General features: G+C 49.4%; 1 protein-coding gene across 1 annotated transcript in view; it reads right to left on the bottom strand.

Moving 5' to 3' along the window:
* Stab2 (stabilin 2) overlaps positions 1-24,779 on the bottom strand; it is a 140,399-nt gene that overhangs the window by 10,531 nt on the left and 105,089 nt on the right. The window contains exons 48-61 of the mRNA XM_075954612.1: positions 23,906-24,052; positions 23,168-23,308; positions 21,392-21,448; positions 20,303-20,479; positions 19,052-19,141; positions 18,526-18,672; positions 16,647-16,703; positions 15,068-15,197; positions 11,049-11,198; positions 10,145-10,249; positions 8,770-8,877; positions 7,502-7,695; positions 5,927-6,068; positions 3,118-3,251 (exon numbers count right to left, since the gene is read on the bottom strand). Coding sequence (XP_075810727.1) covers positions 3,118-3,251; positions 5,927-6,068; positions 7,502-7,695; positions 8,770-8,877; positions 10,145-10,249; positions 11,049-11,198; positions 15,068-15,197; positions 16,647-16,703; positions 18,526-18,672; positions 19,052-19,141; positions 20,303-20,479; positions 21,392-21,448; positions 23,168-23,308; positions 23,906-24,052 — 1,779 coding nt within the window. The remainder of the gene's footprint in view (positions 1-3,117; positions 3,252-5,926; positions 6,069-7,501; positions 7,696-8,769; positions 8,878-10,144; positions 10,250-11,048; positions 11,199-15,067; positions 15,198-16,646; positions 16,704-18,525; positions 18,673-19,051; positions 19,142-20,302; positions 20,480-21,391; positions 21,449-23,167; positions 23,309-23,905; positions 24,053-24,779) is intronic.

Below are 24,779 nucleotides of genomic sequence, written 5' to 3'. Positions count from 1 at the left end.
CAGACTGCAAACCATTGCTTGGAACACAGGAGGCACTAAACTTTTGTCCCTCGAGCCACTGGGTGAATGACCATGGCACTGTTTCTCTAGGTGTCCAGGCTTTCATGCTCACTATTCTCTTGAGAAGGAGTTCACCACCAGCCATCCACCCCAGGTCAAATTCTTCTGCTTATAAATGGACAAAACTCTTAACTGATAACAGAATTCTACTCATTATCACCACTACCATCACCGTCATCACCCCTGGGTGGCTGTAATTGTAAAACACTTATCAAATGATTAAGAAGATTGCGGCACGGGGTGATAGTGTTCACCCCCAGAACCATAGCTCATCTAGCAACGATCAGTGGGGTCCAGAAGGCTCCCCAAACAATATGGTGGTTACTCTTGGCTGTCTCCCAGAGCCCGCAGCTGAGACTGTTGCTGAAGACTCTGCACTTTGGACACAGGACTTGGAAGGCTCCAGCTGGAGCTACTGCAGGCCTCCTTCCTGAGCTCTGGCTCCTACAGTGTTGAAGGCGCTATGCGAGCTGCCCATGAAGCTTACAAACTCAACAACCAGAACGGCAAGGTCCCTCCAGGGCAGAGATGCGCGCCTGTCTCGGAGGTAGCCAGCAGCCACCTAATTGGACTTTAGCTGCTCGCTAGGGGGAATTCACTGCCTGGTGCTGCAGACTTAGGTACCTGTGGCTGCTGAGGCGGTGCGCACTTGAGGAGAGGGCACTACAGCCATTTTCCTAAGCCAGCGTTAATTCCTAGCTGCTTGTCCTTGTACTCACAGACACGAGCAGCTCTCGCCCCTGACTACAGGAGCTTCTTTTTACAGATGGAGCTGATCACAGAGATCTACAACTGGTCAAAACGCAGCCAAGACGTGACTGCAGGGTGCCCAGGCTTAGTGGAAAGGGGGGCAGGAAGACTCTGAGGAGCCAGAGGAGCAGGGCACCCTGAGAGATAAGAGTCTTCTGTATACGACAGGGAACGTACAGCAATATGGCTGCCCAGACAAGACATACATGATGGTAACCCCAGTTAACATGACAATGTGAAGTAAAGATTTCCACAAGGTGCATCCCGCAGTGAAGAGCCACAGGCAGGTAATGGCTTCTGAGAGAGGAAGAATCAGTTTTCTCCAGGGATGAGATCCCTGGTAGGTTTCCCAGTCCCATATGGTCGTCTCTAAACAAATACACATAGGAGCAATACAGATGGCCTCAGTAGAGTGTGCACGCGTGTGTGCGCATGTGTGCATGTGTGTGTATGTGTGCATGTGTGTGCATGTGTGTGTTAAAGAAGAGGTCATGAAATTGAGAAGGGGTGTGGGAAACATGGGAAGAGTTCTGGTGGGGAGGAAAGGGTGAAAATGATGTAAATGTGGTATTTATCTATGAAATTCTCAAAAAATATTTTAAAAAGATGACTGAGGCAAAACAAAACAAGTTTCTCAAAGTCAGCTCTTTGGAGATTCAAATGCACTCATTTCATCCCAGATCTCTCAGTAACCTAAAGTTGAGCTCCTTCTGCATTCCACACTACCATAGTCCTGTACACACACACCACACACACACACACACACACACACACAACCATAGTCCTGTACACACACACCACACACACACACCACACACACACACACATGCTACCATAGTCCTGTACACACACACCACACACACACACACACACACACACACACACACTACCATAGTCCTGTACACACACACCACACACACACACACAACCATAGTCCTGTACACACACACACACACACACACACACTACCATAGTCCTGTACACACACACCACACACACACACACACAACCATAGTCCTGTACACACACACCACACACACACACACACACACACACACACACACACACTACCATAGTCCTGTACACACACACCACACACACACACACACACACACACACACACACACACACACACACTACCATAGTCCTGTACACACACACCACACACACACACAACCATAGTCCTGTACACACACACACACACACACACACAACCATAGTCCTGTACACACACACACACACACACACACACTACCATAGTCCTGTACACACACACCACACACACACACACACTACCATAGTCCTGTACACACACACCACACACACACACACACTACCATAGTCCTGTACACACACACCACACACACACACACACACACAACCATAGTCCTGTACACACACACCACACACACACACACACACACACACACACACACACACACACACACACAACCATAGTCCTGTACACACACACCCACAGGCAGCTTCCGTGTGCTAGAGGCTGAGAGCAGCCTGACCAGAGAGCGCTGTTCTTCCTGCTGGGGTGGAAGCCTGCAGTCCCAGCCCTTCTTTGACTAGTTCCCCAGGACCTAACCGTTTTGTTGGCTCAAGGATACCCTGCCCAGGCTGTGGTTACTAGCCTTCCTGGCATCCAGCTATGGTGTCAGCAGTTCACTCTGCCTCCTGGAAGGACCACCTCTGGGTGACATTGGGTATCATATTTAACCTTTCTGAGCCCCAGAAGGACACCAATCCCAGGGATGCCATAAGAATGCCAACACGTCACCCAACACAGTACTGGACACGCGGTAGATGCCTGGTTTTAGATATGATGGGCTCTCACCATTGCTACGGGAGTCTCCCGTGCTGACCTCCAAGAAGTCAGTCACTGTTGGGAGCAGTGAGACCCCAGATCCTAAATTTCTTGTAATCCCCTGATTTGAGTGCCTACAGCTGCTCTGAACACGAGACCTTCAGGAGTTCCTGATGGCAGGAGAGTGGTTTCTGGTGGGTTTGGCTGGGGCGTGGCTATCTCTATATAATCTGCCCCTGAACACAATAAAGGGGGCATTCTTGGGGAATTCAAGGATGACCCGTGTCGCTGTCTCTCTGTCTGTGTGTGTCTGTGTATTTTAACCTCCAGCCCCCTTGCCCGAAGCTCGCGAACTGAGGTCTAGCGCACCGAGCGCAGACACGGGGGCGTGGTGCGCAGTGAGTCACCCCAGCTTTCCCCAGCTTTCCAGGAGGCTGCTGGCACACCTTCCTTGTTTTGCTCTGCCTGAAGTATCTGCTTAACTGGGAACCCACCTTCTGGGCATAGGAGAGCTGGTTGTAGGTGGCCATGGATGCGGCTTCATTGGCACAGGCCTCTTTGGCTTTGTCAAAGGTCAGTTTGTACTGGCCCAGTGGGGAGCGCAGGTGGAATACCCCAACAGTCGTGTCTAGAACAGGAGGGAGATTACACAATCAGTCCACTCAGCTGGCAGGGATTCAGACAAAAGACTTAGAAGGACTTCAAGGTAGATGCCAACTGTAGCTCAGGATGCTCTGGGAAGCTGTTTCTCCCAACTATAGCACCGGGTACCCTGGGAAGCCACTTCCCCTTCAAGTTATGCTGAGGTAAGTCAGCTGAAGTATTTATTCTTTTTAATCATATAAACAGGGCTGGAGAGATGCCTTAGCAGTTAAGAGCACTGGCCACTTTTTCAGAGCAGTGCCCACACAGCTGTGGTGGCATTCCATCTGTATATTAATAAATAAAGCTTGCCTGAAGATCAGAGAGTAAAACACCCTCACTGGTCAGCCTTGCTTACAGACCAGGCAGTGGTGACACACACCTTTAATCCCAGTAATCACACTAGTTGCCATAGAAACTGGAGAGTGCATGCTTTTAATCCCAGTGATGCATGCCTTTAATTCCAGCCCAAGAGAGAGTTATAAAACGGGAGGAGGCAGCTCTCAGACACAGTCTCTCTGAGATTCCTGGAGGCAGGATCGCCATTTCGGACTGAGGTAGAGGTAAGAGCCAGTGGCTGGTGTTTTTCCTTCTGACCTTCAGGTTGAACCCCAATTTTTCTGAGTTTTTATGAATTGCACTTCATACAGCAGCTCACAACTGTTTGTAACTCCAGACCCAGGAGATCCAACGCCCCCTTCTGGCTTCTGCAGGCACTGCACACACACTGAACAGTGGTGACCACCTCGCCATCTCCCCTCACCTAGGACTGTCCTCTCACTGTCTAGTTTTCTCCAGCACACTGCCTCCCTGCCTTCTCTAGGTTTGACCAGTGCCAGCATCTGCTGGGTCTCCACTGTAGTCCCAAGCATTGGAAAATATCTCTCAGCTCACGTAGATAGACCTCTTCTCTGTCTGAAAAAAATGTGGTTTTCTTTTTATGATTGTTGTTGTTTTTTTTTTTTTGAGACAGGGTCTCATTATGTAGTACTGCCTGACCTGGAAGTTTCTACAAAGACCAGGCTGACCTCGAACTCATAAAATCTATCTACTTCTGCCTCCTGAATGCTGGGATTAAAGGCATGTATTATCATGCCCACCCTCTCTGTTTTAAAAATTGTGATACATGTATAACATAAAATTTGCTTTTTTTGACTTTTTTTTTCAAAACAGGGTTTCTCTGTAACTTTGGAGCCTGTCCTGGAACTCACTCTGTAGACCAGGCAGGTCTTGAACTCACAGAGATCTGCCTGCCTCTGCTTCCCCAGTGATGGAACTAAAGGCGTGTGCCATTACTGCCTGGCTTGGCAGTTTTACGTGTACAACTTTTACCTGTACACTGTTGGGCAAACATCACTCTTATCCATTCACAGTCCATTTCTGTAATCCCAGCAAAGTCTCTGCTAACAGCAGCTCCCCTCTGTCCCCCTTCTTCAGACAAAAGTGGGGGAGCCACTCTTCTGAAATTCTTCCCCCATGAACCTACCTGGCTTAGGTTTCTCAGACAGCTGACTCATAGGATGGCTGTCTTTCTGTGTCTGGATGATGTCACGGGATGTAATGAGCCAAGGCTAGTTACCCCCATTGTAGGACCTATCGGAATTTCTCATGTGCTCGGGTGGATGTTGCCCCCATTGCACGGCTGTGCTGCATTTGTTATCCACCCACAGAAACTCTTGGTGCCTCTCCCTTCTAGCTGTTCTGCACGCTGCTGCTGTGGATATGGGCATGCGAATAGCTAGGGTCTCTGAGAGCCTCTGCTTTCAACTTTCTTCTTTCTAGTCTTGCGTTTATTACAGCTACAGGGACACAGGGTAAGATTTTGTCTTCTGTTTTACTATGCTTCCCCCTTATCTTACATTCATTTAAGTTTCCCCACTGTACTGGGTCTCTTCTTGGAACAGTCTATGTCTTCCATGTCCCTGAAATATAGAGACCTCCTTTGTCTTACTCTAGGAGGGATTTGAGGCATACCTCAGGGCTTGCTGTAGACAAGTGTTAAATCCATAGTTGCTATTGGGATATGAAGAAAAAACCCAAACAACAAAATCTCTAGGTTGACTTTGCCTGTAAATGAGAGCCAACCATGCAGAGACCTCCAGGCAATACTGGTAGGGGACAGTGCACAGTAGCTTGGCTCCCTTTTGAAATCCCTTAAGTCCCACTCTCTCTGGCTCTGAACTGGCTTCTGATGATTTTCCTGTGGGCTTCAACATGCCCTAGCCACTGGGCCTCTACTTTCTGCTGTGGGCTTTATTAACCTGCGAGTTTATTCTACACCATTGGAGCCATCCTCAGAGGCTCGTGTGGTCTGTGCTGGTCACCGTGTGAGGAGCGAGCAGCTGGTGTTAGGTTGTTGCTGCAAGCGACAGCCTCTTCATTATAGACCACCCTAAGCTGCGCCTCCCAGATTTCATGCTGGCCGATGGTTCTGAGGGTGCTAAGCATCATGGGAAGGGAAAGCACTGGGAAGGGCCTTTGGGTCCCTCAAGTTCTAGCCTTCAAGGTCCAATTGCGAGTTGACTCTCCTGCCTCAGGGGGTCTGGATAATGTGTGGACTCTTTGGTTTCTGTTTATTTCATTTTTTTTTGTCCCCTGCACACACCCCTCACCCAAGCCTGAGGAGAAAGGTGCATTGGGCAAGTGCCCAGCCACACTGACCCTGGAAGTGGAGGTCTGCACAGTTAGCATCCGGGTGGCACTGCCCATTGTCCTGTAAGCAGCGGTCCAGCGGTAGCTGTTCGGGCTCACAGTCCACTCCGTCACCCACATAGTGACTCTTACATTCACACTTGTGCCTGCCCTGAGGAGAGAGGGGGAAACAGATGAAGAAGCCCCCAGGATCCCACGTACGAGAGGACACCCATCCAGCCCAGGATCCCACTACAAGAGGACACCCATCCAGCCTAGGATCCCACTACGAGAGGACACCCATCCAGCCCAGGATCCCACGTACGAGAAGACACCCTTCCAGCCCAGGATCCCACGTACGAGAGGACACCCATCCAGCCCAGGATCCCACTACGAGAGGACACCCATCCAGCCTAGGATCCCACTATGAGAGGACACCCATCCAGCCTAGGATCCCACGTACGAGAGGACACCCATCCAGCCTAGGATCCCACGTACGAGAGGACACCCATCCAGCCCAGGATCCCACGTACGAGAGGACACCCATCCAGCCCAGGATCCCACGTACGAGAGGACACCCATCCAGCCCAGGATCCCACTACGAGAGGACACCCATCCAGCCCAGGATCCCACTACGAGAGGACACCCATCCAGCCCAGGATCCCGTGTATGAGAGGACACCCATCCAGCCTAGGATCCCACTATGAGAGGACACCCATCCAGCCCAGGATCCCACGTACGAGAGGACACCCATCCAGCCCAGGATCCCACTACGAGAGGACACCCATCCAGCCCAGGATCCCACTACGAGAGGACACCCATCCAGCCCAGGATCCCACTACGAGAGGACACCCATCCAGCCTAGGATCCCACTGCGAGAGGACACCCATCAAGCCTAGAAGCGGTTGGCAAAGAGCAACGTGCTAGGCCCTATGCCAGTAGAATAAAGGTCTTGCTCTGTGCAGGCTCATGACGAAAGGCCGTCACCATTCTTAGCATAAATGCTGCTTTCTCAGAGAGCCCCTCCCTCCCTAGCATCCTGCAGGAAGCAACTCTTGACCGTTATTCCAACACATGGGTCCCATCTCTGCTCGTGGCCTTTCTCATGCTGTGCCAGGGTTGTGTACTGACACTAAGTGCCACCCCTTTTCTGTACATGTTCCTGGAATGTGGGGATGCCACCAGTTCCTCATGTTGTGGTGACCCCAACCATAAGGTTATTTCATTGCTACTAATGTTGCTGTTGTTATGAATCATAACATAAATATTGATTTTCAGGACATCTGAAATGTAACCCGCAGAGGGATTGTGACCCACAGGTTGAGAACCTCTGCTCTATAGCCCGTCAGCTTCCCTTAATGTGAGCGTTTCCTCCAGCTGTATGGAAGCTTCTGAGTGACATTGGTACAGTCTACTAACTAAACAATAGACTTTAAGGGGATTTCACTGAATTTGACACTAATGTCCTCTTCTGCTGAGGGTGCAAAATGGCACCCACACTGACTTTTACTAGAGAGAGACCAAGGTGGGAAGACAGTGTAGCAGAGGCCAGGTAGCTGGGGACACCAGGGCCCAGATGTCCCCAGGGAAGCGCGACTCACTCACCGGGCCAGTCATCCTGCAGGTGGCATGCTCGTGACATCCACCGTTGACACCATCTGCACAGGGGTCTATCTCCGTGCAGCTGTAGCCGTCCCCCTGGTAGCCCTTCTTGCAGCTGCAGGAGACTTGCGTGCCCTGCTGAGAGCACCTGGCAGCCTTTGCACAGCCCCCGTTGTTCTGTTTGCAGAAATCCACAGCTGCGAGAAAGTGCAGAGGTTTCATGTGCCACTGTCGGTGCCGTCAGAGGCCTTTACCTCGTGTGTTTGCGTCTCTGGTCTCCCTGGTTTGGGAGCTCGCTGCTAGCTCGTATATGACTCTGGACAGATTTGCCACATTCTCATAGGACAGCTCTGATAGTAAGTTTCAGAATGCATTTGGGGTTTTGATGCTAGAACTCCGTCCTCCCTCCCCCTCCCTCCCCCTCTTGTGTTTGTGTCCATGTCCTGGTTAATTTGACACAGCCTAGAGTCATTTGAGGGATTCTCAGTTAACGGGTTGTTCAGATCCAGATTAGACTGACCCATGCCCATGTCTGTAAGGGATCGTCTGGATTAATGATGACTAGAGGAAGACCCAGCATAGCCCACTGTGGGCACACTCCTGGCCACTGTGGGGTGACACTCGGATGCTGGTATGACAGTGTGCCGAGCACACTCCTGGCCACTGTGGGGTGACACTCGGATGCTGGTATGACTGTGTGCCGAGCACACTCCTGGCCACTGTGGGGTGACACTCGGATGCTGGTGAGACTCAGTGTGCCGAGCACACTCCTGGCCACTGTGGAGTGACACTCGGATGCTGGTATGACAGTGTGCCGAGCACACTCCTGGCCACTGTGGGGTGATGGTGTGGATGCTGGTGAGACTCGGCTGCAGCGTGCCTGCCTAGCACTGAAAGGCTCTGGGTCCATTCCCGCTGACAGGACAACTGGGGCCAGAGGATACGTGGTCTCCAGTCTTAACTCTTTCATCCTAATGCTGTAATCGGTTTCTGAAATTCTGAAGCAAGACCGACTACTTTTTGAGTTAGAAAAATACTATAAAAGACAGGATACCTTGTCTTGCAAAGCAATTTAAAATTTTAAAACCATGGCTTGGAAGGCAGGCAGGGCAACTGTGAGCAAATTATTGATGACGTCAAGTCCTGAAGAGGACAGGTATTGTTGCAGAGGCCCCAGTAGACAGGAGAAGAGGCCATGGAGCCTAGCGGTGGCCACACTCCGCTCCCCTCCTGTGCTGGCTGCTGGCCCCAGGGATGCAAAGAGGACTCACCTGTGCACGTGATTCCGTCACCTTCATAATTCAGGTTACACACACATGTGTTGTTCTCCATACATGTGGCATGCACAGAACAAGGAGGTATGCAGACCGGAAACACAACTGCAAAGAAAGAGGCCGCCCTTCACCCTGCACCCCACTGTACAGCATCAGCTTCCCCTACGCAGCTTTCCCTGGGCTCGTTTCAGACATTTCACAGATGGCGGGAAGATGGGGATGATTAGCTGAGGACCCGCCTACCCCAGAGATTCTGAGCTACGTCTGCCAAGCAGTTCAGATTATGATGCACGGGCTGCCTTAGAGGCAACCATTTGAACTTTATTCCTCCAAACTTGCAAACAGAGAAGAACCTGCGCAATAGACTCTTTCGCCCTAAGAACTTGGGATGCCAGAGAAGGTTAAATTGGAACAGAAATTTCACTGTCTTCCAAGGGCACCACTGAGCTGGGGGAGACGTGTGGCACACTGGTGATGGGATGGGGGCTGTGGTGCGCACAGGCATCGCGAAGATGAGGGGTAGGGTGGGTGGGCAGGGGTGGAAGTAGTGGAAGTACAGTCGGCCATACTGTTGGAGCTGCTGAAGCCCTCAAAAGAGCTCAGTGATGCCCTCTGACTCCGGCATTTAGGCAGAATGACTTGGCCTTCACATCTTAGGCCTTTTAGAACATAGATACTTCAGTTTTTTAAAACAAAAAAGCATGGATCAAGATGATGATGATGGTGCCGATGACCACAATGCTAATGGAAGTGACTGCATTTGATATGGCTGATACAAACACAGAAGCTTAAGAGTCACCCAGCAACCCTTCCCTTGCATAGGGTGCAGTATGTTCCAGCAAGGTGAGGGCAGGCTGTCCAAGGCCATTCATGCAGCAAGTAGGGGAATCAGGGCCCACGTCCTGGTCTCAGAAGTCCAAAGACTGAGTTGTCCTGAGACCACTTGATTTCTGTCATCATGCACCTGGGCTGAGTTCCACCATAACGAGCCATTCTCACTACGTGGCTTTTAGATTGAAGTAAAATCTTTACACCAAGTATTTTCTGAACCAGTAATCTCCTGAGGTCCAGGCCACATTTAAAACCACTGTTTACAGGTAAAGTGGGAACACCCGCCGGTAAAGTGGGAGCACCCACAGGTGGTGAAGTAGAAACAACCACGGGTGAAGTGGGAGCACCCATGGGCAAAGCAGGAGCACCGAAGGGTGAAGCGGGATCACCCATGGGTGAAGCGGGAGCACCCATAGGTGATGTGGGAGCACCCACACTGGCATTTTCTCAGCTACCCACTCAATTCCAACCTCACTTGCACTCCCTCAAGAGGGTCCCCTGTAGCCAGGGGCTGCACCGGCTGGCCACTCCCTCAACAGACCTGTGAGAGTGTCACAGAAGCGGCCTGTCCACCCTGCTTCACAGAAGCACTGTCCAGAGCCGGTGATTCCCTCATCACACTGTCCGTGCTCTGAGCAGCCACAGGCTGTAAGAGAAACCAGGGTGTCCGGAGTTAGTGACCTGCAGCGATGTCTGCTCAGCCCCACTGCCTTCCTGCCTCTGGGCATCGTCAGTGTGCATCCTCTACCATAGACATTGTTTCCCCCAATTCCAAAAACAACACAGGCCAGGCTCTGCTACGCAGTGGGAGCACAGGGAAGGCCCCTGTTCTCACAGGCCTTACAGAGGCCGAAACAGCTCCCGAATGTGTGATGATGAATGTCCCTAATGCTGTCCTAAAGCAGAGTGCCACGGGCTCGTCACCAAACAGACGGAAGTGACAGCTTCATTGGGGCCTTCCTGCTTATCTATTTAAGAAGAAAACTTAAAACCACCGCCAGTTCTGCCTACCACCTCTTGGTACGGCTGTGCCAGCCCAAGTCCTCCGGGGCTGCAGCTGCGTCAGCGCCCCCTACAGTGCAGACTCCACAGGGCAGTTAGAGCCGCCCTCTCCAGTCTGTTCCCAACAGTTCTCGGGTTCCAGCCTCTCACTGGCCGCCTGGCCTGACACACTTAGAATAGTCGCTGAGTCATGTCCTCTGGTCTAGAGTTTCCTTTGTGCCCTGGCTCCCGGTGACTCTCAGGCTTTGTCTCTTCCCGCCCTTCCCCTTCCCCACCTACTCTTACTCTTTCTCGCAGGCCAGGCCCACTGGGGAGGGATACTAGGACTACCTACAAGGAGGGAAAAAGCACACAGGACAGGTAGATGGGAGGAAGGGAAAGTCATGGATGAGGGCAGGGAACCTACAGCTACAAACAGGCCAGCACAGCAAGTGGCCACTTACGCTGACAGTCTGGCCCAAATCTCCCTGGCCAGCACAGCTCGCAGGCTGTCCCGTTGAAACCGGTGTTGCACCGGCACTGTCCTGTGGTCGAGTACAGATGGCTGCAGACACCCCGGTTATTACACGGTGTATCCGGTCCTCCGGGGCAGGCTGGAAGAAAATGAGACAGCGGTGACTACACAGTCTCCTGGTCCAGGGCAGTGCAGTGCTGCTGTAAACACACTGTCGGTTCTGACATCTTCTCGTGGTCCTGGGGTCAGTGCACACACAGGGCAGGCACTGGCTTCTGGGACCTGAGTATCAGGTGTCTGATGTGATTCTGCCTTGGCACAATCATGGGCTGAACTGCATGCTGCAATGGGAGTCAGGAGACCTGGCTTTGAGTAGATCTGGGCCAAGTCATGAACCCACTCTGAGCCTTAGTGTTTTGTCACTCTGAATGATGGTGGTGACAGCGCCAATGACAGGGATACCTTGTAGCTTGCCCTACACCACATCATTTCTGAGAGGATCAGATGGCAACATAATCCACCATATAAACAAACTGAAAATAAAAAACACATGACCATCTCATGAGACGCTGAAAGAGCTTTCAACAAAATACAACAGCCCTCCGTGATAAAGGTCTTGGAGAGAGCAGGGATTCAAGGAACATACCTAAACATAATAAAGGCAATATACAGGAAGCCAACATCAAACTAAATGGAGAGAAACTCACAGCGATTCCACTACAATTAGGAACAAGACAAGGTTGTCACTCTCTCCATATCTATTCAATATAGTTCTTGAGGTCCTAGCTAGAGCAATAAGATAACAAAAGGAGATCAAGGGGAGACAAATTGGAAAAGAAGAAGTCAAACTCTCACTATTTGCTGCTGATATGAAAGTTTACATAAGTGACCCCCAAAATTCTACTAAGGAACTTCTACAACTCATAAACACTTTCAGTAATGCAGCAGGATACAAGATTAACTTAAAAAAAAAAAAACAAAAAACAAACCAACCAGTAGCCCTCGTTTAAGCAGATGATAAATGGGATGAGAAATAAATAAGAGAAACATCACCCTTCACAATAGCCACAAATAGCATAAAATATCTCAGAGTAACTCTAACCAAACAAGTGGAAGACAAGAACAAATAATCCAATAAAAAAAATGGAGGGGGCTGGAGAGATGGCTCAGAGGTTAAGAGCATTGCCTGCTCTTCCAAAGGTCCTGAGTTCGATTCCCAGCAACCACATGGTGGCTCAAACCATCTGCAATGGGGTCTGGTGCCCTCTTCTGGCCTGCAGGCATACATACAGACAAAATATTGTGTATATATATATATATATATATATATATATATATATATATATATATATATATATATATTAAAAAATGGACTACAAACCTAAACAGAGAACTCTCAATAGAGGAATCTAAAATGGCTGAAAGACACTTAAGGAAATGCCCAACATCCTTAGTCATCAGAGAAATGCAAATCAAAACAACTCTGAGATTCCATCTAACACCTGTAAGAATGGCCAAGATCAAAAACACTGATGACAACTTAAGCTGGAGAGGTTGTGGGGTAAAGGGAACACTTCTGTATTGCTGGTGGGAATGCAAATTGGTACAGACTCTTTGGATATCAGTATGGTGATTTCTTGGAAAATTAGGAAACAACCTTCTCAAGATCCTGCAATACCACTTTTGGGTATATATCCAAAGGATGCTCAATTGTACTACAAGGACATGTGCTCAACTATGTTCATAGCAACATTGTTTGTCATAGCCAGAACCTGGAAACAACCTAAATGCCCCTCAACCAAAGAATGGATAAGGAAAATGTGGTACATTTACACAATGGAGTACTACACAGCAGAAAAAATAGTGACATCTTGAAATCTGCAGGCAAATGGAGCTAGAAAACATCATATTGAGTGAAGTAACTCAGACCCAGAAAGACAATTATATGTATTCACTCATAAGTGGTTTTTAGACATAAAGCAAAGAAAACTAACCCACAAATCACAATCCCAGAGAACCTAGACAACAGTGAAGACCCTAAGAGGGACATACATGGAGCTAAACTACATGGGAAGTAGAAAAAGACAAGATCTCCTGAGTAAATTGGGAGTATGGGGACCATGGGAGATGGTTGAAGGGGAAGGGAGCACAGAAATATGTATAGCTCAATAAAATCAATAAAAAAAGAGAGAATTCTACCAATTGAGCTACAGCTCTGACATCTGAGAGTCTTAAAATTTTTCAGGGGTAAGTAGATTTAAATTTTCTAATGGTCTTTAAAATTATATATTATTTATTTTTATTTATGTGTATGTGTGTATGTTTGTTTACATATACCACAGCATTCAAAGACTTGAGGAAGCCAGAAAATGATGCTGGACCTGTAGTTAGAGGCAGTTGTAAGGTGCCCGATATATCTGGTGGTGTGGGAGGTCCTTCTATCTGTGTGTTGCCTTTATTGGTGAATGAATAAAGAAACTGCTTTGGCCTGTTGATATGGCAGAACTTAGGTAGGTGGGGGGGGGCGGGTAAACTAAATGGCATGCTGGGAGAAAGGAGGCAGAGTCAGAAGCCATGGAGCCACCAGAGACAGACGCTGGGAACTTTAGCTGGTAAGCCACAGCCACATGGCAATATACAGAATAATAGAGATGGGTTAGGTTAGGGTATGAGTTTAGCCAGAAATACACTTAAGCTATTGGCCAAACAGTATAGCAAATAATATGGTTTTCTGTGTGGTTATTTCGTGGCTGGGAGGCCGGGATGAATAAGCGACCCTTCCCCCAACAGTACGTTGGAAAAGGAGCCCAGTCCTTTGCCAAAGTAGTAAGTGTTCTTGTTTGTTTGTTTGTTTTTCCAGACAGGGTTTCTCTGTAGCTCTGGCTCTCTACTAACACGCTCTGTAGACCAGGCTGGCCTCGAACACACAGAGATCCCCTGCGTCTGGCTCCTGAGTGCTGGGATTAAAGGCGTGCACCACCACCGCCCAGGGCTTTCAGTGGTGCTTTACGTCTCAGTGGTCCAGGCTGGGAGCCGGGTGGCTGGATTCTGCCCAGCTCGTTCATATAGCATCTATAGGATGTCTACAGGATAGAGCATGAGTGGGGTACACATGGCAGCAAGAACATCACGGCTTCTGGAGTCTGGGTCCTTGGGCTTGCTTAATTCCTGAGCTTCTACTTCTCATCCATTAAAGGGGCTGGCATCAGGGTCGCTATGGAGACTCGGGTACAAGTGAGCATTTAGTAGTGTGCCTACCTAGAGCGAAGCCCAGCAGGTCGGGTGAGCCTTGTGGGCTTCATTAAGCACTGCTGCTGATGGATTCGTCACTAGCAGTTCTATCAAGGTTTCCAAACTGAAAACAAACTCCCTTTGACAAGGAGATACCCTGTAACTGTGGACTGAGAGGAGATGATCATGAATCCCTGTTCAAAGACGGGATCATGTCAAAGCCCTTATACAGACATTCTTCCCAACATAAGGACATTGCATAGAATGTCCTTCTATGGACCAGCAACAGATAATACGGTATTCATTTTAAACCACCAGGGAAGATGTTAGTATTCTAATTTTATTGCCATTATCACTTATTTATTATTATTTCTGCAATACCGGAAATTAACCCCTATACATACTGGCATATGCTCTACTTAGGGACCTGCTTCCCAAGCTGACTTTTTATTTTGAGACAGGGTGTAGGTCGCTCGGGCTGTCTTTGCGTGTACTCTGCCGTTCAGGCTGGCCCTGGACTTGTGGTCCCCCTGCTTCAGGCTCCTGACCAGCTGGGATTCCAGGCTGTGCTGTCAGACTCAGCTGAGGTCTGGTTTTGATCATTAAAGTGGATGTACAGTAGATCCCAGTAAAAAACAAAATACGGAGATAGCGGGAGAGGGGTGGGCCTGGGAAGTGTGACGGTGGCATTTTCCCAGCCTCCTTAGAACTTGGCACCTTTAAAAGCACAACCTGCCCGTATCCCTTTAGAATGACAAGGAGAAGGGGTGTTCTCACCCTGACAGTGCGGCAGGAAGTAACCCTTGCAGCACCTGGGGAGCCGGATGACCAGGGTGCACAGCTGCCGGCAGCCTTCCAAGTTCCTCCCGAAAGGCAGTGGTTTGTAGAAACACTTCTGCTTCACACCCTAGAGGGAGAGGAGAGGTGCAGTGGAGGCCTTACTCGCCCCCCCCCCGCCCCCCGGCTGGGCTCCTGGGGCTCCGTGCCCCCTGTTGGGAGGATCTTGGCACTACCTAGGTTGAAAGTGGGATTTTCAAGGCAGGCCAGGAGTGAAGGGAGGGGGGCAGAATAGGGGCCCTGAACAGAATTTCTCACCCTTGGAGCTGTTTGAAAATGGAATGATTGCTTAGAGATGATGTGGGGAGCAGATTCGTATCAACATACCCTCAGCAAGGAGAGAGTGAGATTCACTTTGTGTGTGTGTGTGTGCGCGCGCGCACGTGTGTGATATATGTGTGTGTCTGCATGTGACATGTGTATGTGTGTGTCTGTGTGTGTGATGTGTGTGAGGGATGTGTGGGTGGGGGACGTGTGTGTGTGGGATGTGTGTGTGTGTATATATACGGTGTATGTATGTATGCAGGGAAGAGGCTGATGGGGGCTTCCTTTTTACTGTCCTCCATCTTATTTTGAGACGGGGTCTCTCACTGAACCTAGAGATCACTGACTCAATGGCCGTACACTGAGTTCTGGGGACCCTCCTGCCTCCATCTCCTAGTATTGGGATTACAGGTACTAGCTCATGCTTCTGGCTTTTTATGTGAGTGCTGGGGATTTGAACTCAGGTCCTCAAGCTTCTTAAGCAAGTACTGTATTGACTGCGTCTTTCCACATCTGTGAAGATCTGTTTTTGTAGGTGCTTTACTAGTGGGAAGGCCTTGACTATGGTGTGTGCTTGCGAGGACTAAACTCAAGCTCTGATCTAGAATAAAGTGATAAAGATGATGCTTCACGAGCACGTACTCCGTGCAACTGCTTAGCTGTGCCTCCACTTGAAACTGGTGTTTTCCTAGTACTGCACAGGGGCTTGCCAGTCCACTTTGTTCTATGGAGACAATATCGGCAGGCATCTAACTTTGTTCTATGGAGACAATATCGGCAGGCATGTAACTTGGCAGGGACTACTGGAATCTGTCCTCTGGCCCCATGCCCATGGACTCCAAGACTGAGGCTCTTAGCTGCTACCCCACGTGGCTTTCTGGCCTTTAGTCCCAGCTTTGCTTTTCTGTAGCTGTGTGGCCGGAGCCTGGATGCTCTCTTTGTCTGGAACTCATTCTCTCCTCCTGCACACACCTCCAGCACAAACAGCTACAATTCCAATAATGTTCTACTCTCTTCTAAGTATGTGTAATCCCATTTTTCAAGAGAGTTCCTAAAAGATGGGCAGGAGAATGACAGGCTACCTGGGTTGAGAACACCCGTCGCACACCACCGGAAACACACGTGTAGACCCGACACACCAGAAGACTGAGGGCTGAAGACGAGACACACAGTCTGGCCACTCTACCCCAAATGAGTCTGTTCCTGTCTGAAACGGACATCCCCACAGACCTCCAGACATCATATTCATAATTACCTTTGGTTTGCTCCACGGTGGGCATCTGGGAGTAGAGACACAGCTCCCACAGTCCCCCTAGTGTGCAAGATGAGAAACTTTAATACCGAGGATATTGGTGATCACGAGGAAATGTCCCTGGCTGATGTCTGGGTGAGAACTTAACCTGGGGCTGGGGAGACAGCTTAGCTGGCAGAGTGCCGGCTGCACAGGCAGGAGGGCCTGAGCTCGGTTCCCAGGAATCGCTTTTACAGCCGGGCCTCAAAAAACAAGGTGGATAACTCCTGAGGAGTCTAAGGCTGGCCTCTGGCTTTTCCATGCAACTGCAGATGCACACAAATACACGTGCGCGTGCGCGCACACACACACACACACACCTTCATCTTGATGAAGATATAGCTACAATAAGATTATACAAAGACACACACTTCACTTAGCCCTAGAGAATTCTGAAGGTCTGTCTTCGATGCCCATTTGAAAGGAGTCCACTGATGTACAGAGCTGGGCCAGGCAGTACGGTGTGGGCAGATTGTAGCAGTGGGGAGTTGGGGGAGTGGGGGCACAGGCAATTGTATTTTAAGTCAGCAGTGAGACCTTTGAGCAATCATCGAAACGTTCTGAACTTTAGTTTCTATAAGGTATAGCTCAGGGACAATACTTGCTGCCATTTGACCTTTGGAGAATCGGTAAAAGAAACTAAGTAGCTGGAAGGAAGTGTACGGATACACTTGAGGAGGTAAGACGGTCACAGCTCCTAAAACAGGAAGGAAAACTTTGTTCATCTCCTGTTTAGGTTGAAATCCTAAAATTGTGGGACAAGTGATGCCAGACACTGGCACTGAGCAGTGACAGCCCTGCTGTGGAGTCACGTCGCCTCAGTTCCCAGTCTGTACGGAGAGTTGGTAGTGACTACTCTCAGTACCCCGCACAGCAGCTCAGAGCCAGATTCTCCCAGGGGCACTGGCTGGATGAGTGAAGGCAAACACCTGTTGTGTGATGTAGGGCCCACGACACGGGCTCATTCAGCACTGTAGGTGTACGGGGCCCATATTATATATCAGGCTGAACCGTGTTGGTGAATGGAGGTGTACGGGGCCCATATTATATATCAGGCTGAACCGTGTTGGTGAATGGAGGTGTACGGGGCCCATATTATATATCAGGCTGAACCGTGTTGGTGAATGGAGGTGTACGGGGCCCATATTATATATCAGGCTGAACCGTGTTGGTGAATGGAGGTGTACGGGGCCCATATTATATATCAGGCTGAACCGTGTTGGTGAATGGAGGTGTACGGGGCCCATATTATATATCAGGCTGAACCGTGTTGGTGAATGGAGGTGTACGGGGCCCATATTATATATCAGACTGAACCGTGTTGGTGAATGGAGGTGTACGGGGCCCATATTATATATCAGGCTGAACCGTGTTGGTTAATGGAGGTGTACGGGGCCCATATTATATATCAGACTGAACCGTGTTGGTGAATGGAGGTGTACGGGGCCCATATTATATATCAGACTGAACCATGCTGGTTAATTACCAAGTATGACATAAGCCGGCAGGAATTTGGAAGGATGTATGCTGAATGAATACGTGTGGATGCGTCTGAAAACGAATGCTACACTAGAAGGCTAACGTCTGGCGTCCCAGCACGGTCTCCTTAGTGATGGAGCCATCATGGGTGGATGGTGTGAAGGGAAGCAAGAATACTCAGGGCCGGAAACTGGCTGAGCAGATGCTGGCTGATTCTTGGTGGCATTTGAAGAAGGTCACCAATTGGCCCTTGGGTGTTGTGGGACCTGGTCTCATCATGGCCTCTCCTTAGAGCCACATAGGATCCCCAGGGCTGGTCTCTGGCCCAAGGTTCTTTCCCGAGTTTGGTAACTTTAGGACTGACCGAGACATTGAAGGTAGTGAAAGTGTCGCACCGGCCCCCCAGGGTGGGATTCGTTAGCAGGCAGTCGATGCCATAGGCCACGCCCAGGTCAAACAAGAGTCCTCGCTGGATGATCTTGCACATTTGTCCGTTTAGAAAGAGCTCGCCCTGAGAGGAGAGAGAGAGAGAGAGAGAGAGAGAGAGAGAGAGAGAGAGAGAGAGAGAGAGAGATCAACAATCCCTCCAAACTTCCCTTCTTCCCACAGTGTATAACGTGGCCAGCTCTTGTAAGGCTCAGAAAGAACTAAAATAAATAAGCAAACATGCAGGGGGTTTCCTGCACCTGTCACGAGGGGCTGGAATGCCAGGGTGAACCAGGTGTTTCATAACCACCCCTAAAGACAGCGAGTGAAAAAGAACTTGCTGACAATGGAAAAGAAAACCACAACCCCCTAAACACACCCGAGACACCCAAATGCCTCTCAAAGTGGGACTGGTTGGAGAACAGCTTTCATGCCCCCTGATCCCCCCACCCCATGACACTCACGACGTCACGGCCAGTTCCACACGTTACACTCAGCTCTGAACCTTGCAGTGTCTTCCAGGAGGCAGACCTGGGCAGGTCTGAAGCCAAAGCCTGGGGAAGAGAGGCAGCCATGTTAATACCTGCACTGGGACTGAAGGGAACATGGCCAGCAAACCAAGTTCCAGGGGAAGATTTCCTGTTGTAACAACTCTGCTGAAGCACGGCGAATGCAGTCAGAGTCAGGGCAACTCTGGCTTCCTAGGGGCTGGAGGTTCCTTCTCGTCAGAGGGCATCTGTGCTTGGGCAGCCTGGAAGAGGCTATCCAGACACATGGAGCCAATGAAAGGATGAGTGGAGTTAGCCGGGAAATGGCTCAGGGCATCTTTTTGTCCTCCTTTCAAAGTTATATGAGTTAGCCATGGTGGCACACACTTTTAATCCCAACATTCAGGAGGCAGAGGCAGGCAGATCTTTGAGTTCAACTCTAGCATAGTCTTGTCTATTCAGTGTGTTCCAAGCTAGCCAGGACTACCTAGTGAGACTGTTTCAAGAAAAATGCAAAATATCAAAACGATATAAAATCTTGACCCCAGAACCTTAGAAGGTGACTTTATTTGGGAGCAAGGTCTCTGCAGACACAGTTAGTAGTTAGGTAAGAAGAAATTACGCTGCAGTCTGGTGGGCCCTACCGGGACATAGGGAAAGTGGCTGTGGGGAGATGGGGGCAAATTGCATGGATGTACCCGCAAGCCAAGGGAAGCCAGAGATTGCCAGAAACCACCAGCAACCAGGGAGACTCAGGGTACAGTCTTTCCTTCAGAACCCCTAGAATAAGCTGATGGCAGCTGTCTAGCCTCCACTGCTGGGAGGGAATGAGCTTCTGCAGTTCCCAAGCGTCTAGCCTGTGGCAATTGTCACCTGGACCCTGAGAGAACTGAAGTCAGGGAGTGGATGGCTTCATCTCAGAGTAACAAGAGTCCTCACTGAGGACGCAGTGACTGCCATATCCCTACACGATCTGGCTTCTCCAAGACAGTTGTTCGCAGGGCTGACAGCTGATAGCATTAGGATGGGCCAGCCGTTTGTTTTAGGGACGTTGGAATCAGGAGTGGCGGAGGGGACCTTTGTCAGCGGCCGTTCCGCCACATGAAGAAAGCACACCGTTCAAGAGGGCAGCGGAGCTGAAGCTTCCTCCTCCCCATGGAGGACCTGCGGCCGTGGGCCTCCCTGCTAGGCTGTATGTATCTCCCACTGGGACATTTAAGAAACTACCTTGGAGTCCCGGATCACGTGGAACTTCAGATACTCCTTCAGCTTGTCCTTGTTGTCTTGATCGAACAGGAAGTCCCGCTGCTCTGGGGGTAGGGCTTGGAGGGCTTTGTCCGTGGGCCAGAAGAGGGTGACTGGGGTGTGGATGGGGTCGGTGATGACGCTCAGCAAGCCCGAGTCCTAAAACAGTGCACATGCTGTGTCTCTCCGTGACCTGGACCGCGGCTTGTCAGAGTCTATATGTCCCAGAGTGACACAGCCAGGAGGTAGAGTGCTGCACCCCAACCACTCTGAACCCCATTTCCTTAAAAAGCAACCCAGGGAGTCAGGCTCTAAGCTTTTGTTAGTAGGAAAGTAAACTTCAATGACTATCTTATTTTTGATACTACTTTTGTCCAAATATCTTAACTTCTCAAGGCTAGTTTTTATTTTTCTCACATTTCATTAAAAATCCTATATAATATTGAGACATGTACGTTTGCCTATATAATTTTAAGATAAAATGTACCCCAAAGAAATGTTAAGATGAACAGGAGAAATCATTTTGAGAACCTTATGTGGTAGGGGAACATCACATATATTAATTTTCCCCTGGGAAGTAGGCTTTATGACCTCTGTTGAGCCCTTGACAGGTTTGATAGTTTGCTCTAAAACTATCCAACCAGACCCTGCTGAACAGGTAGAGGGGTGACTGTAGAGTTCTGGGGGTTGCAACATTCTTGGATAGTCTCATTTAAAAAATACTACATTTACTTATTTCCTGGAAGGTATGTGTGGAGGTCAGAGGGCAGCTTATAGAAGTTGGTTCTTTCCTTCCATAATACAAAAAAAATCATTGGGTTTTTCCATTTTGAACAAGTTGAACCTCCACTTCTAACCAGCTCCCTAGAGAATCTGACACTCAGCTCTTCTGGGGAATTGAGGACCTAATGTAGAGATTATGGACTGTGCTTTGTGGGGAACCAAGTTTCTTGGAGCTCTTTGGGGATTGGTCAGTATGGAGCACCTCTAGCAGATAAAACACAAGCAGACCTAACAAGGCAGAGTTTCAGGTGGGCTGTCCCCAATAGCTCTTTCCCCTCAGAGTTTTACCTGTATTAACTTGCTGAATCTTGTGTAGCCATGGTTCATCGCCACTGTAGTAAGATTCTGGTGCAAAGATAAAGAAGGACATAAAACCTCTCATCTTCCAAGTGCGTCCAACCGTTTGACATCATGACGTGACATGGCCATCTACAAAGTTCATCCTTGAGAACTGTGCGGGGAAAACTGGACACCACATCTTCTATGATTGGACAATGGTGCTTTCTTGAGGTGGCACTCTTACTCAGGAGACGGAGATACAAAAACAAATCTAATATCCTAAGAAAGTTTGTTATTTTGTGAAGGGCCACATTTACGGCTATCTTGGGACACATCTGCGGGGTGAACATGCTCACTTTGGACAGTTTACCAAGTGCTGTAAGAACCCAACTGCATACAACAGTGGTCACAGCAGGGCTGGGCTCTCCATTGGCTAATGAGCAACCAGGGCTGGGCTCTCCATTGGCTTGTTAGCAACCAGGAACGGGCTCTCCATTGGCTAATGAGCAACCAGGGCTGGGCTCTCCATTGGCTAATGAGCAACCCGGGCTGGGCTCTCCATTGGCTTGTTAGCAACCAGGGCCGGGCTATCCATTGGCTTGTTAGCAACCAGGGCTGGGCTCTCCATTGGCTTGTTAGCAACCACAGCAGCTTTCTCCTGCCCATGCTTTTCTGCCCTGCAGAGGCTGGAAAGCTGGACCCAACATTTTCCAGACTCTCTTGCAGCTAGAAGTCCACAGGCAATGTAGGGTCAACTAAACCTGAGCACCGTGGAGATCTGTTGCTGGAAAGGAACAATGTGAGGTGCAGCTAACAGGATGCTAGGCCTCCTAGAGTCCAGAGGTGTGGGTGTGAGCTGTTTAGTCTCTGGTCCCCTGGGAGGACAGGCTGGAGAGGGGAAATCTGAAGAGCTATAACAGTCAGAATGGCCCTAGGGTAAGGCTAGAGGTCCTTTGTTTTAGGATTTTCTAGTTTGCTTTGTTTCTACCTGTGTAGCATTGAAACTAGACTATGGCCTCCAAAAGATTTATTCATATACACAATATCTTAAGAAACTCCTTTTTGTAAGTGAGGTTTAGTGGATTATGCCACCTGCAATGAAGGAGAGTGGCCAATACTGATAATTAAAAAAACTGAACTAGGCCTGGTTCATGAAATGTTTGAGACCTACCTGGGCTGCAGAGTGAGTTTAAGACTAGCCTAGCCAAATTAATAAGACCTTGTCTCAAAATAAAAAATGAAAAAATGATAATTTTATATTTCAGGGAGAAGGCATTTGCCTACCAAGTACAAACCCTATTCAATTTCTTAGTACCAAAAAAAAAGAAAGAATCAAATGAATAAATAGTTAAAATTGTTCTTTCTGTCCACCAACAAGTTTTATTCCAGGCTTAGCTTTAGAATATCTAATTATCCACACATTCCCTTCCCTCTTTCCCCTCCCATTTCTCCCCTTTCCTTCTCCAAGTCTATATAAGACCATCTTCTCTTGTGGACACTAAAAGAAGCATAAAATGAATTATTTTTAAAAACATTGTCAGGAGATAGGGTTTTACTACATTGTCAAGGCTGGCATGGAACTCCTGGGCTCAAATGACCCTCCTACTCAAAGCTGCCAAGTAGCCGGGACTGTGGCAGCACTGCCCCCAGCTAGAATCCACCTACTGACTTCAATGACCTTGGCCGGACATAACAGGACAACGGTGCTCCCAAGTGATGCCTTCAACCAGAGCTGAGCTGACAACAACGGCATCACCTGCTGGAGGGTGATGGTGGGGTACCTACCAGAATCCTGCCTGAAGCATCTTTGGGGGTGACGAGCAAGTTCTGGGGAGACAGCAGTCTGTCTATGATGTGGATGACGCCATTGGTGCTGATGATGTCACCGGACAGGACCTTCGCCTTGTTGTTTATGTACACGGCACCCTGAAGACCAACGAAAACATAGACATGAGCACAGAGAGCCGGCACAGACTCCTTCTCCACAGAGCCAGCGCTCGTCATCAGGGCAGAGCCTGATGGTCCATGCGATGTAAGCACGTATTTATTACTGTCCTAGAAGGACAATGGAGGCGAGGATGCAGTCTTTACCTGTGAGGGTAACAGTAGAAAACGTATAGTCAGCCAACCTGGCTAGGTGCTCATTTCAACAGAATTCTGAACGCTCACAGAATACACAGCCCACGCCAGTGTGTCCTTGGCATCACCCATCCCCCACTCCGTCTGTGCTGTCTGGAGCTGCCTTGCCTCTGAGTCTGAATTCCAGTTCAACTGTCTTTTTGCTATGTGACTTTGAACAAGCTACTTAACCTTTTTGAGTTCAGGTTCCGTATTTGGAAATCGGGGACAATGATGCTATTCACGTCACGGGGCTGCTGGGCAGCCCGAATCGGTGCATGCAAAGTCCTCAGCACTGCCCTCCGTAGAAATCACTCAGCAGTTAGCCATTATCGCTGCTGTTGTCAGGGGAAGTAGGACATCTGGAGGACGAGGACAGCACCTTCCTGAAGTGGCTGCTCTTACCTGAGAGACAGAGATGGAAATGGGCTCGCCTTGAAGGGTCACGGCACTTGTGGTCACTTTGAGGTTTTCCAGCAGCAGCTGTTGGCAGGCAACCACGTGATACCGGAGAACCTGGGACATGAGGCCCTGCTCATCCCAGTCTTTAATCTGGAAAAGAGGCCAGGGAGGTTGGCCAGAGGCAGAAGCCTGCTGCTAGAACCTTCTTTCTGCTCTCCTATTTCCCACACTCTGAGGAGCTAGTATTGAGTTAGGCAAGGGGGTGAGAACTGTAGGTGGGAGGGGCCAGCTGAGCCAGCACTGCTTGAAGGATGCCAGTGTTCTATGATGTTCCACAGAAAAGAATTTTTTTGGGAAATATGCTAGAAGATACCATAGGAGGGCCCTCCTAGAGAGGAGGCAGGGTTAGTCTTCAGGGTTGGAGAGGCTGGGAGATGGCGCTCAGCTGCAAATCTGACATGAGGATAGACGGAATACAAGTAGACCGGCCCCGTTCTGAGTGTGAGTCAGCTGTAACCGTGTTTATAGGCTACCCGCCAGGGGCACAGTGAATGTCAGAGCAGCGGGGGTTCTGGTAATTCCTGCAGCTCAAGACCTACCTAAATCCCTTTGACCCTGAATCTTCTCTGCACCCCCCCTTTTTTTTTCAGTCTTTAGAGAATTTGGATCTCTTGATGACTTGAGACTTCTCCAGGTTCCTATACTGTCTAGGCCTTTAGAAAGTCTCTGGTCAGTGGTACCCCAAACCCAAAGGCCTGCCAGGGGTCTTCCCACAGAAGCAGCCCCTTCTATTGCTGCTCAGCTCTACCTGAGACTAAATCTCTTGCCCACACACACCACCATGGCACGCTCTAGGCCACGCCTTTCCACAAGCCCT

Source organism: Microtus pennsylvanicus, chromosome 20 (genome assembly GCF_037038515.1).
Source record: "Microtus pennsylvanicus isolate mMicPen1 chromosome 20, mMicPen1.hap1, whole genome shotgun sequence".
NCBI lineage: Eukaryota > Metazoa > Chordata > Mammalia > Rodentia > Cricetidae > Microtus > Microtus pennsylvanicus.
This window is presented reverse-complemented; position numbering and strand designations above follow the sequence as displayed.